The sequence below is a fragment of the Varanus komodoensis genome, unplaced genomic scaffold, assembly GCF_004798865.1.
Source record: "Varanus komodoensis strain SLA01 unplaced genomic scaffold, ASM479886v1 scaffold11, whole genome shotgun sequence".
Taxonomy (NCBI): Eukaryota; Metazoa; Chordata; class Lepidosauria; order Squamata; family Varanidae; genus Varanus; species Varanus komodoensis.
Window position 1 is genome coordinate 32,861,372 of NW_025335317.1, and position 12,614 is coordinate 32,873,985.

Consider the following 12,614-nt stretch of genomic DNA (forward strand, 5'->3'; position numbering starts at 1 on the left):
TACGTTTTACTGTCAGATCCGACCTGTTAGAGTTTAACATCCTACCTTTTGGCTTGGCCACAGCCCCTCGAGTCTTTACGAAGGGTATGGCACTGGTATGTGCACACTTGAGGACACGGGGAATACAGATATACCCATACTTAGATGACTGGCTAATCGTCTCGCAATCCGAGCAAGCTCTCCTGTCTGATATACAAATGAGCTGCACTCTACTCAGTGCTCTCGGTCTCTGCATTAACTGTGACAAATCGTCCCTTATTCCCACGCAGGTCATTGATTTCATCGGGGCATGGCTCGACTCGATGCAGGAAAAAGCCTTCCTCCCACCGGAACGTCAGAATGCCTTATGCAGCCATATTCATCGGATTCGGCTACATGGAACGGTCCCAGCCTTATCTGTTCAGAGACTACTGGGGCATATGGCTGCTGGAATTGCCATTGTCCCATATGCCAGATTACGTATGCGACCCATACAACTGTTTTTCAGCACTGCTTTTCAACCGCAACAAGATCCTGCCACCAAGCCGATTCGGATTCCGTCTGCAATCCGTCACACTTTAACGTGGTGGACCATCACAGAAAACCTGTCGATCGGCGCCCCGTTTCGACCACCTCGGCCAACGACAACTCTGTACACCGATGCATCCCTCTTTGGATGGGGTGCGGCATGTTTGGGACTTTGGGTCCAAGGTACTTGGAACCGACGAGAGGCGAGGAAACATATCAACTTCCTGGAACTTATGGCGATTTTCAATGCCCTCAAGGCTTTCGAGACTGTGTTATGCCGTCAAGTTGTCCAAATTGCATCAGACAACATAGCGGCAGTTTTCTACATCAACAAGCAGGGGGGCACAAAATCCCCAGCCTTAGCACGCCTATCGATGGACATTTGGGACTGGTGCATACTGAGGAACATCGTGCTTATGGCAGTTCACCTGGCTGGAACCGACAATGTCGAAGCAGATACATTAAGCAGACAGATGTCAACAACCCACGAATGGGAGTTGGACAAACAAATTTGCGAGAAACTCTTCCACTTGTGGGGTTATCCGGACGTGGACCTGTTTGCCACTGGAGAGAACAGCCTGTGTGCCCTATACTGTTCCAGAGCGGGCGTCGGGCCGGGATTGATGGGGGACGCTCTTATGGTCCCTTGGAGCAACATGACTTTTTATGCGTTTCCTCCGATCCCACTCCTGACAAGAGTGGTTGTGAAAATAGCCCAGGACAATGCCACGGGGATACTGGTGACTCCGTGGTGGCCGAGACAACCATGGTTTGCCACTCTTTTGCTGCTGTCCAGAGGAACGTTCCTTCATCTACCAACTCTTCCACATGTGTTAACAAGGAGGAGCAATCCGTCATCTGGATATACTCTCTCTGAAGCTGACGGCATGGCGGATCACCTGATTCACGCCACTGAGTCGGTACCGGGGACACCTCACCCTACGGGTGACCTTACTCAACAGATGGTATATGCGGCCCCGACTTCGGATTCAACAGCAACTGCCACGGTACCGATGCCTACGGACAGAGAAATTCAGGCGATTCTCGAATCTGCATTGAGACCGTCCACTCGTTCCTATATGGCTAAATGGAAAAGATTCTCCTCTTTTGTAGAGTGCCATTCTTTTTCCCCTGGAACGGCTTCATTCACCAATATCTTACAATTTCTCTTGCATTTGCATCATGAGGGACTTAAACCATCATCCATCAAAGTTTATGCAGCCGCTATATCCCATTATCGTGGCACTATCCACGATTCATTAAGGGACTACAAAATTTACATCCATCTATTCGCCCTGCCATGCCAATGTGGAGTCTTTCTGTAGTGCTCCAAGCGCTTACCAAACCACCATTCAAACCCTTAGCAACTGTGGACTTAACGCCTGGTGTCGTGGAAAACTGCCTTTCTTGTAGCAGTTACATCAGCACAGAGAGCTAGCGAAATTTATGCTCTCCGCATAGACCCACCATTTCTGAATTTCCATAAGGAAAAAGTCATCCTTCGGATGGATTTCTCCTTTTTACCCAAGTTGGCCACACCGTTCCACCTGAATCAGGACATCGTTCTGCCGGCATTCTTTCCATCGCCGTCAACCCCGATAGAACGTGCTCTACACACGCTTGATGTTCGCCGTTGCTTGGCCTTTTACAGATCCTGCACTGAAACTTTTTGTGCTACTAACAGACTTTTTGTTAAATACTCTGAGCGTGAAAAGGGATCACCGATATCATCTCAGAGACTCTCTAATTGGATCGTCCAGACTGTTGTCCTGGCTTATCAGCTATCGAAAATAGACTTACCTGTCTTTCCAAGTGGCCACTCTACACGAGCAGTAGCGACCTCGTCCGCTTTTGCTGCAGGGGTTTCGGTGCAAGACATCTGCAGAGCTGCGATCTGGGCTGGTCCATGTACTTTCGCCAAGCACTATCGGCTTGATGTACGTGCCAGACAACACTGCTCTTTTGGTAGAGCTGTTCTCTCATCCATTCTTCGCTGACGACACCTCCCTCCTCCGACTGTGGTAAGCTTGCGAATCACCCATATGTGTGATGCACAGAGGCCACGACGAAGAAAAGCAGGTTGCTTATCTGTAACTGATGTTCTTTGAGTGACCATCTGTGCATTCACACAACCCACCCGCCGGCCCCACTCGGTGTCGGTGAGTGGATATCGTTTTTCTTGGTACCGTACTATAATTTGCATCAGTACCATTTGGGTTATGTCGCTGGGTGGTTACTGTTTTTCGGTACCGAAATATAATTTGCATCAGTACCATTTGGGTTATGTCGCTGGGTGGTTATTGTTTTTCGGTACTGAAATATAATTTGCATTGGTACCGTTGAGTTATATCGCTGACTAGATATTGTTCTCGGTACCGTACTATAATTCACATCGGTACCGTTGGGATACAATTGTGTTTTCTCATTACCTTTAGTCTTAACCTCTAGAGGGCGAACGTGCGGTCTTCAAGACTGAGTAAAATGGCGGACTCTCTGCTCTATTTATACCACGAAGGGGGAGGGGAGCGGAGTTTTTCCGCCAAAAACTGTTAGCTTTCTAATCTTCCAGCCTAGGCACTGTGCAGGCGCAGCAACCCATATGTGTGAATGCACAGATGGCCACTCGAAGAACATAAGTTACAGGTAAGCAACCTGCTTTTCTGAGAAAAAGAGAAATCCCCTGTCAGCAGCCTTTATGCAAGTTATCATACCTGAAATTTGGATAGATCGTTCATAGCTTTTAGCAATTTGTAGAGAGGTCTTGGTATGTATTTCAAACTAGATTTTTGAGCTACTGCTGTGACCAAAACTTGTTATCTTTTATTTACTGAAGTTAAAAAGTAGTCATCTTAAGAGTGCTTGCTTTTGTGCTGAACAAAATTGAACTTCACAGAGTACTTTAATGTGAGACTGGTTTGGAAGCTGAATAGCATGACTCCCATAATGACGCCCAAAATCAGGTGATGGGAAGCTTTCCAAATTAGTTGGGAATAAAATAGCTTTTGAACAAACAACCATTTCTTTCCCACTTCCCTCACCAACTCCATTACAGTTCAACGGGCCTGGTCAGATGTTCATTTTTACATGGAATGGTTTCAGGTTCATAAATTCCCTGCCCATTGTAGATAGGAAAAAAAAATCTGCCCTACCACAATTCTCAATGTAAGAGCCCTGCTTGATCAGGTCAGAGGTCCAGTCTTCTTTTTAGCCACAATAGCCAATAAGATGTGTTGCAAAAGTTCACAAGCATGTCCTGAAGCCAATAGCTTACCCATGCTCCCCAGCAAATGCTGATGTATTTAGTTGATATCCTGTAAAAGACATCATTGCAGGCCTTTTAATAATCTAATTGTAGAGGAAGACCAGGATGTAAGTGTGATACAAATAAGAGCATGGGATCATGCCCAGTTCAGAGGTAATGGAAAACCATTTCATGTCTTTCTTTCATATCCCAGAGGAGGAGATTGGAATCACCAGTCTGATTTAAAATGATCCCAATTTCTCCATAATGTCTAAACAGGTAACTGAACCATAACTGAAACCATAATTAGTTCCTGGTTTATTTACATTACAAATAAATTAAGCAAACCACAGCCCTCCAAGGTTCACAGGAGCTGAGGCATATTTATGATGGGAAGTAAACAGTTTTGATCTCATTGCAGACATAGAGGGATGAGGAGACGTACCTAAGACTCACTACAACTTAGTCATCTAGTAGAGGATCATGGTTTCCTGTTATGCCTGAACTGGTCTCTGTGTGCAGAGATGTAAAGTATGGGTTTCATGTTTTCTCTGTTTACTGTGACATCTCTTCCACTCAGTCACTGGGCTTCTGCTAATTCTCTTCATTTGCACTTGTGTGGTGATCTGTTTCTCTGTATTTGTATTGTACTGTTGAAACACTATTGATTTGGGGGCAGTATTTTGGGACTGTTTGCACTAGAAGGGTGACCTTGAAGTCATTAAGATTGCTTTCACGTAAATGACCAATACATTACTAGTTAAGATGTGCTTCCTATATATACTGGAAGGGGAAAATACTATAGGAGCTGTAAGAAACATGCAACTTCAATGGTAACATCTTTTGATTCTTGGGATAGTTCATAAACTGGATTAAGTTAATAAACCATAACACTAAATGCCTGTAATAAATTGAAAAGAAGGTTTTTCCATGGGTCTGAGTTGGGAGAGTAGCATATATTTCATTTTTGCAATGTATAAATAGGTATGGAATAGAAATAATTCTTAGTTTTATTTTTCCTTGTTGATAACAGATGATTCATAATTACATGGAGCACTTGGAAAGAGCCAAACTTCATCAGCTGACGGGGGGTGATCAGCTAGAGCCCATCATGCACGGTAGAATTAGGTAAGCTTAACTAAACCTTCCCTGAAGATAACTTCTTAGTTTCTAGACTTTTTTCTTTGTCTCTTCACCAAGGATTAGGCTGAATTGGGGGGAAAATACTGAACTTCAGAAGGGGGTATATTGAGCCTAGTGGATAGGTGCAAATGGCTTTCCTGTCAGCATAGTTCAAGGCCTCAATTTGAGTATCTGTCACTTGCTTTATGTGTTCATGCAGGTCTGGTATGGCAAGATTTTTCCTTTTATTTTTAAAGCTCACACCTAAGTAACAACAGAAGGACTAGCAATGAAAGGATTTGGAGGAATTAATTCACATTGGCATGATTTGTACTTCTGTGCACATGTTTGTGAGAGAGCGTCTCAGGCTAAAGCTTTGTGACCATATTATGTAGATACTAGAGACTGTCATCCAATGAAATACAGCCAAGCTACAAAGGTTTGAAGTAGTGGGGAGGAGAAAGCGGCTAACAAGCTTGCTTGTATCTTTAGGTTGCTGCATAGATGCTTGGGAGAAGAGAAGCCGTTCTGGTGGTTTTTTTCTCTCCTCCTTTTTAGGTGGGGGAGGAGAGTGAGGTGATGTCATTTTGCTTTGGAGCTGCTGCAGAAGAGAGTGAAAAGCTGCTGCCGATGGCATTGTTTTTGTGGCAGCAGCTGAATGACAGACTCTCACTACAAAGATACTCCCTTGTCCCCTGTGTAGCCTTGGTTCTTGCATTTCACCATGCCAGCGCAGCGCCATGAGTCCTGGATGCATGCTGCTATTTGTGTTTGGCTTCGTTGGCGGGGCGGTGGTCATTAATTCTGCTATTTTAGTGTCTCTTTCTGTTTTGCTGCTTGTGCACTTTTCTATATCCACTGGCGTGCCAGCTCTGACGCAGAACTTATCAAGGATTCTCAGGTACTCTGACCATGGAATCTCTGCTGTTTTTGTATTCTTTGTTCTTGCCTTCTCCATTATTTCTCTCCTCTAGGGTTGTGGAGGGGAAAGGAGGGAGACAATGAAATGATGCTGACCTCAGATGTTGTTCCAGAATTTGAATTGGACAAATGTAGGATGTCTTAAACCATAAAGCTGGCCATTTAAACAAAATGAAATGTTTCATTGTGTGTTCTCCAAGGCTACAAAGTCAGTTGTGTTCTTGAGAAAGCAGTTGACCTTTCTTTTTAATACTGTACATTGTAAATAGTATAAAAGTGCTATGTAAAAACATCGTGGACAAAGCTTGTATTCACTCTATGGTCAGGTGCTTCACTAATTTTGGACAGGCTTGCTTCTGTGGTAGCTTAGGCCTTTCTTTTATTCAGTCTGCCTTACTCCAGAGAATTCTGCAGAATCTGCTGGCTGGTAGCCTCTCAAATGCAAACTATTCCAATTGTGTGTTTGCATCTTTTTTGTAAATGGATTGCTGACATACTAGCTCATTTTAAGCATACTAGAGTGGAAAATGAGATTTAAATACAACATTATAAACCTCCAAGTTTCCACGCACATGATAAATAAATAAATGGATATGTATATATATAGGTTTATTTATTTTGTGTGGAACAAGTTAATAATAAGCAAATTATGTACTGTGTGTTTTAGAACAGGGAGATTGTCTTCATACTAAGTTGTATTATATCCAATAATATAGCTTTCTGAAAACTTCAGTTAGGTTGGGCTTTTTTTAAGTTTCAAGTTCAATACATTGGACAGTTCACTGTCACATGCTATTTTAGGGTAGAACTTGCATATGCTCATTAAATCTGTTCTCACTGGAACACCTCCATTGCATGTTGCTTAGAACTAATCTTTTAATAATGGATATTATAACTGGGGGCATCCATGCAGCCTATGAAAGTGAGCTGTGGGCATACTTTTTAAAGCATTCCTGTGACCTGATAAGAATGTTTCATAAATTCGTCCTGCCCCTTGACTGTAGATTCTTAGGTTAATGCTGGTGTTAAGCACGTTATGAACTCCTCCCATATAGTACCAGACATTTCATGTTATCTTGGAAGTGCAGAGTGGAGTGGTGGGTTAGCACTGCCCAGTGAATCTAAGAAATCGATCTGGTTTGCTATATTCCAACAGAAGAAAATGCCAAGCTTGAAGCTAATAATTTAGCTTTATTATAATAATGCTATGTATTTTGTTATAATTGCTCACAACTTATGCTACCTTCTTAACATGTAACCCTTGGGTAAACTTTTAATATTTGAAATATGTGTGTATAAGCGTTTGCCCATATTTTACATATTGATACAAAATGCAAGCCTTTTTTTAAAGAAAGGTTTTGTATTATGAGAATAAGAATTCAAATTGCAGATGTCTATCTAAAATACAGGGAATTAGCTCTGTGTCTCCATAGCTGTAATATTTCAGTAGCTGACAGTTACTTAGTTTAGTGGATCAACAATCGGTGTGTGACATTTTGTGTGGAATCAATAGTGTATTTTCAGATTCACAGTATGAAAGGAGCTTTTTGGATTGTCACACTATATCCATATATAGAAACATGCACATTTATCTTCCCTTCCCTACTCCCATTTGGGGGAGGGGTAGCATTTAAGGGAAACCTCACATACTTCCAGTTCTGGCTCCTTTGCAGTCAGAGGAGAGTGTGGACTGACCTGAATGTGATTTAAGTGACATTACTGTCTGTATGCCCCCACCCAAGGTTGGAGTTTCCCTGACTTCAAACAGGAGTGTTCAGCTGCTGGAGAAATACACACTCCCTCAATAAATAACTAATTATCTAACTCAGTAAACCCTGGGTTTACATGGCAACCTCCTTACGGGTGTTATATGCTCAAAATGGTGGCTTCATGCACCCCACATGTGTTGCCGGCTCACTTGATTGGTGACCTGTGCAGTATGAGTGCTGAAAAAAGACCTGACAAACGTTACGATCCTGTTGGTAGTGTTTTAAATAGGGTTGGTCACATTCACACACACACAAATCTGTTTAGGGGGCATATAATTTATATAATGTAGGGGTTTTTTTACATTTGCTTCCTTGAAACATTAAATATTAAATATTAATATTATATGTTTGTCAAATTGAGAATATTTATAAAAGGACTGAAGTAGTGAAGCTAGTAATTAGTTATGGCAAAGGGCAAAGCTGTATGGGGTTCAGTTAAACAGTCCTTCCAAGGTCATTCTGCTTTATACAGATTTGTACAGATGTAATTCTACATCTTGAACCTTTTTCAGTAACAAACCTGGAAATTCATTTTTAAATTCTTTTTATTGTAATTTTCCAAAATCAAAACAAATTCAGAGACAAAAATAAAAAATAGAAAAACTAGAATTCATTTTAAAGTAATCTGACAGACTTCCTTAACCCCTCATTTTCTTTTAAAGTTTCATATTTGGATATGTACAGTATGAAAAACCTTAATAAAATTAAGTGGAGTCAAATTTAGCAATATATGCCCTAATTCTTTTAAAAAATATGAGCCCACTTTGTTAAAGTATGATTTTCATAAGAAAAATCTTTACCTTGACTTTAAAACCCCAAGCAACAATTTAGTTTTTTATGCCCTGCTATAAATGTGTTGGCTCTGTTTTGTGCCCAAAGGATGTGGGAGAGTCTTCAACTTGAGACTCTAGAGTAACCTTAATAAATCTTATTAACCTTTTAGTGCAAGCTTAAGTGGAGCTCGGTTCTCTTTCCATGCTGCTCCCACATTTTACAATTGTGAGAATACTAAATAAATTGCTTGAAGGGATGCGTATGATCTCCAACACTTGTAGTAAAACTTCGGTTCAGATATGTTATCTACTCCTGCAAAATGGTTACTACTAGTTTATACACAAGCTTTGTATTCCAGTGACTTTTACAGTTGTGGTGAATTGGTTCTTGATTTGGCATCATTCCTGTTGGGATAATTGGTGCCCTTTAAATGAAGTAACTTTTGTTCCAGTAGTTATACTTAATGGCTCCTGTGAATGGCTATTTTCCTTTATGTTGGCTTGTTCTAAAGATGAGATTTGGCCCACTATAACTTTCCTTGCTGTACTTGACATAGGCTACCCAATTGCTTGAGTGTAGATTCAAGTGTGAACAGTCTGCAGTAGTATGTGGTGAGCATTAATTTGTTACATGTGCATGAACAATGTCTTCCCAAGGAAGAACCTTGCATTATCATGGGATTCATGATTTTTTTTAGCTTTTATGAAGAAAAGAAAGACTATAAGGGTTAAGTAGCCCTTGTAGCAGTTCCTGCTGCTTGAAATAATAGCAGTAATGGCAGCCTGGATTGTAGATGTGTGGAAGTGCCAGTTTGTAACCAAATCTCTGTGGAGAGGCAATGCAGGAAGGATCAGGACAACTATTCTTTCTCTGGTTATTCCACTTGGCTTGGCCCTATCTATGAGAAACTTGACTGGTGATTCAGACTCACTGAAACCTTTCTGGAGTGCAGAGCATGTTTGGTGACCAATATGGCTGGGATGCTAATCAGTTCATTAGGTATCAGTTCACTGGTTGGTTAGTTGTCTATGTTAACTATAGTTAATACTTTTCGAATATTCCATTAAACCATGAATATCCTTGCGTGGCAATTAACCTTTTTATTGCAGTATTGTACCATGTGGTAGTAATCACAGTAAGGAACCTCTTCCTCCCTAACATGTGATGAACCATATGGATCTTCTGTTAAAGAGTTATTGATTGGATTCACATGACACAACAAGTCCAGGGGTAGCACAAACCACTATCAAGCATTTAGCAAGTAGGGCAAAGGGACTTGTTGCTCTAGCCAGGAGGCACCAGGCAAGGGCTGATAACTGCTGCCCCAGGGTGCCCAAGCTGCACTTGGGGGCAACTGTCAGAGGTGCTGTGCACAGTTGCCCCACACAGCTTCTGTGGCAACAGAGCAGGTGAACCTGTGACAGTGGCAGCAGCGTGGGCTGGCTGCTCCCAGTCCTGGCAAAGCAGGTGGGCTTGCGATGTTGGCAGTGAGCTTGGCAGCAGCTGGCTACATCCCTTCCAGCTGCTTGGGGCTGGTGGGGAAGAAGAGGTCACTCAAACCTGATATGGCAGGATGGTACAGTGGGGAAGAGGTTGTGGAAAGTGGAGAAACCTAGTGCTCCTGAGATACCTGTGGGAGGCCTGAGCAGGGAGGAGGTACCTCTGGATCCCCTCTGTGTCCGATCATTTGTCAGGCAGCTCGGGGGGCCCAGGCTAAACAGCCACATGTGGTAGTTTATAAGCCATCTTGGGCTTCTTGTGCTGTGTGAACTCATTCCCTCCCCATAGGGAAGGGGCCTTCCATATCTGGAAAATATTAATTTATAACTAAACAGGTAATATTTACACTGTTTCGTTATTGCAAAGGCTGATTTTCTCTCTTTGTTACACAGTGTATTTATTACATAATTTTATTTGTTTTGCCTCTAGGAGGAATGTTTTTAAACATTCCCATAGGGTCTTATGATCAGCACTCATTTCAATTTGTATGTATGGGAAGATAGGAACCTGGATTCAGGTTAGTTAATTCTCTTCTGCTGTTCCATTCTGGTTCCCTCTGCCTTGGCCTAGCTGCGTTCTCACTCAAATAAAATAGTGCACAGTACATGAAATGCCTATGACTGATAGGTGGAGGTAAGGACTGATAGTTATTGAGTGAACTAAGTTTGTTTTCATCAGGTGAGAATGCGATATCTCTGTTTGGTAAGTAATGAAAATATTCATTTGAAAAGTGATGAAATTAGTTCCTTAAATACATGAAAAGCATCCCTTAACTCAGTATATGTGTATGTAGTACAAGCATTGCTTCAGAGATTTAAGACTAACAGTGCTTATATCTTGATTTTTTAATTATTATTCTAATTGTTATTTAAGAGAAACTTAAAACTTAAGGGAGTCCCCCCCCCCCTTTCTTAATGATCAGATGCTTGGTTTTTAGCCACCCTCTGTGATTGATTGGCTGAGATCTTTGATTTTTATCCACCCTGTTTAAGAGTTACAAAGGAGGGCAGCTTGTATCATGCTACAGACATATGAGTATGGCTAGAGGAATCCAGAGGAAGAGGGCCATGGGAAGGCCCACTGGTGCAGACAGAGAATAAGTATGGCCATATCATCAAAATAAATTGGATGTGATGTTATTAAATTCTTATGATATGTCCATTGTAGAAATAAAGTAAGAAAATCTGGTTCACTTTAGCAGCTCTTAGAAGCTGCTGTCTGAAAGTACCCGTATTTGCTCCATTATTGGTTTAAAACAGACTGAGCAATCAGTCGGAAAGAATAGAGCAGGGCTATCCAACTTTTTGTTCCTTGTGGGCCCACATGAGGACTTCAACACAGAACCCAAGGACTGCACAATGAATTACATTTCCATTTTGTAAATTAGAGTGTTCACAATATGTTTATTTAATGTAACATACACTATTAATATATTTCATCAACTGTTATGCACAGGAGAATTAATTTTAAGATGATCTTCAGACCAGTTGAATGAAAAAACTCTCCCCAGCATGCACTGCCCACTCCTACTGATGAGTTCAGAAGCGCTCAGCTCCTGAGCACCTTTGTGCTTGTCAGCTGAAATGAGCTCTTGTAAGGCTGCCAGCCTGACAAGCTGTTTTCCTGAGGCAGGATGGGATGACAGCCTCAGGAGAGCTTGCCACAGTCATGGCCATGCCATCGCTGGGATCTAGACTGGGGGACAGAACAGTGGGCCTCTGAGTGGCAAGAGGGCCACGGAGCAAGGCCACAGGGGCTGCATGCAGCCTGTGGGCCACATGTTGGACCACCTGAGTTCAAGTCTTAGAACCTCTACAGAATTCAAAAGATTGGTTAGGCTATAAGCCACTGTCTTGTAAACAGAGAACAGACGTGTGATCAGATTTCACATTTAAACACATCTACTGTTTTTTTCTCCTGTTAGGAGTTTTTCTACCTTGCTTCATTATGCACTCTGAGCTAAAGCTATTTATCCCATAAATTGCCTATTTTCAAGCGTGGCACCTCTGTTTTCTACTTCCTTCTGTATATTTCAAATATGATTTTGCCCTGATTTCTTTATGCTTGCAAATTTATTCCCCACGTGTTGTTTAAGTAAAAGTTTACTATTCATAGTTGAGAGTCTATGAAAGTCCATTTAGTCACAAAAATGGTTACCAAAAAATCCAGAAAATGGGAGGATATATTCTGTGTAATATGTTATTTACGTGCATGAACATGCAAGGAAGCAGTTTTATATGGACATATTTTTTGATAAAAATTGGCCTTTCCTATTATCCAGAGATTTAAAACTTTATGCAATGTAAGAATCATAAAGCAAAAAACTTATGCTTCCTTTCCCTGCAGAAAGGAACCTCCATTATCACTGGGCATCTTCCCACTACCTCCAGGAGATGCACTTCTGACGCCTGATACTCAGAGAGGAACAGTGGAAACTCCAGGGTCTGATAGTTGGAAGTTCCGTGAACTAAGTCAGCCACGCTCCCGCACCAGCCTAAAGGTGAGCTAACTGTTTAACTTTTCATGTGAAGAGTTGGTAATAGTATGTTTCTTACAGTTTATTATGTGTGATTGTAACCTAAATGCCAAACTGTCTTTCTTTAGTTCCTAAACTTCTAAGTGAGAGTTCTGGCAGGTAAGTTGAAGGTGAGTCTTTTGCTATTACATATTTTGATGGGTCTTGGTTTGCACTTGGGATTAAGGGAAACCCTGCACCTCAATGCTGGTTTTCCAGGTACACTGTTCCTCTTACTATTGGCTTTCTAACTGGGTAGAGTGCT

At 41.7% G+C, this 12,614-nt stretch overlaps 1 protein-coding gene across 5 annotated transcripts in view; it reads left to right on the forward strand.

Annotated features, from left to right (window-relative positions):
• SPAG9 (sperm associated antigen 9) overlaps nucleotides 1–12,614 on the forward strand; it is a 111,108-nt gene that overhangs the window by 39,718 nt on the left and 58,776 nt on the right. For 2 of the 5 annotated variants that reach the window (XM_044419965.1, XM_044419967.1), the window contains exons 4-5: nucleotides 4,782–4,876; nucleotides 12,181–12,334. In XM_044419965.1, the coding sequence (XP_044275900.1) occupies nucleotides 4,782–4,876; nucleotides 12,181–12,334 (249 nt within the window). Of the gene's footprint in view, nucleotides 1–3,261; nucleotides 3,266–4,781; nucleotides 4,877–5,144; nucleotides 5,772–12,180; nucleotides 12,335–12,614 lie in introns of those variants that run through there. The other 3 variants (XM_044419968.1, XM_044419970.1, XM_044419969.1) reach the window with 3 other exon arrangements.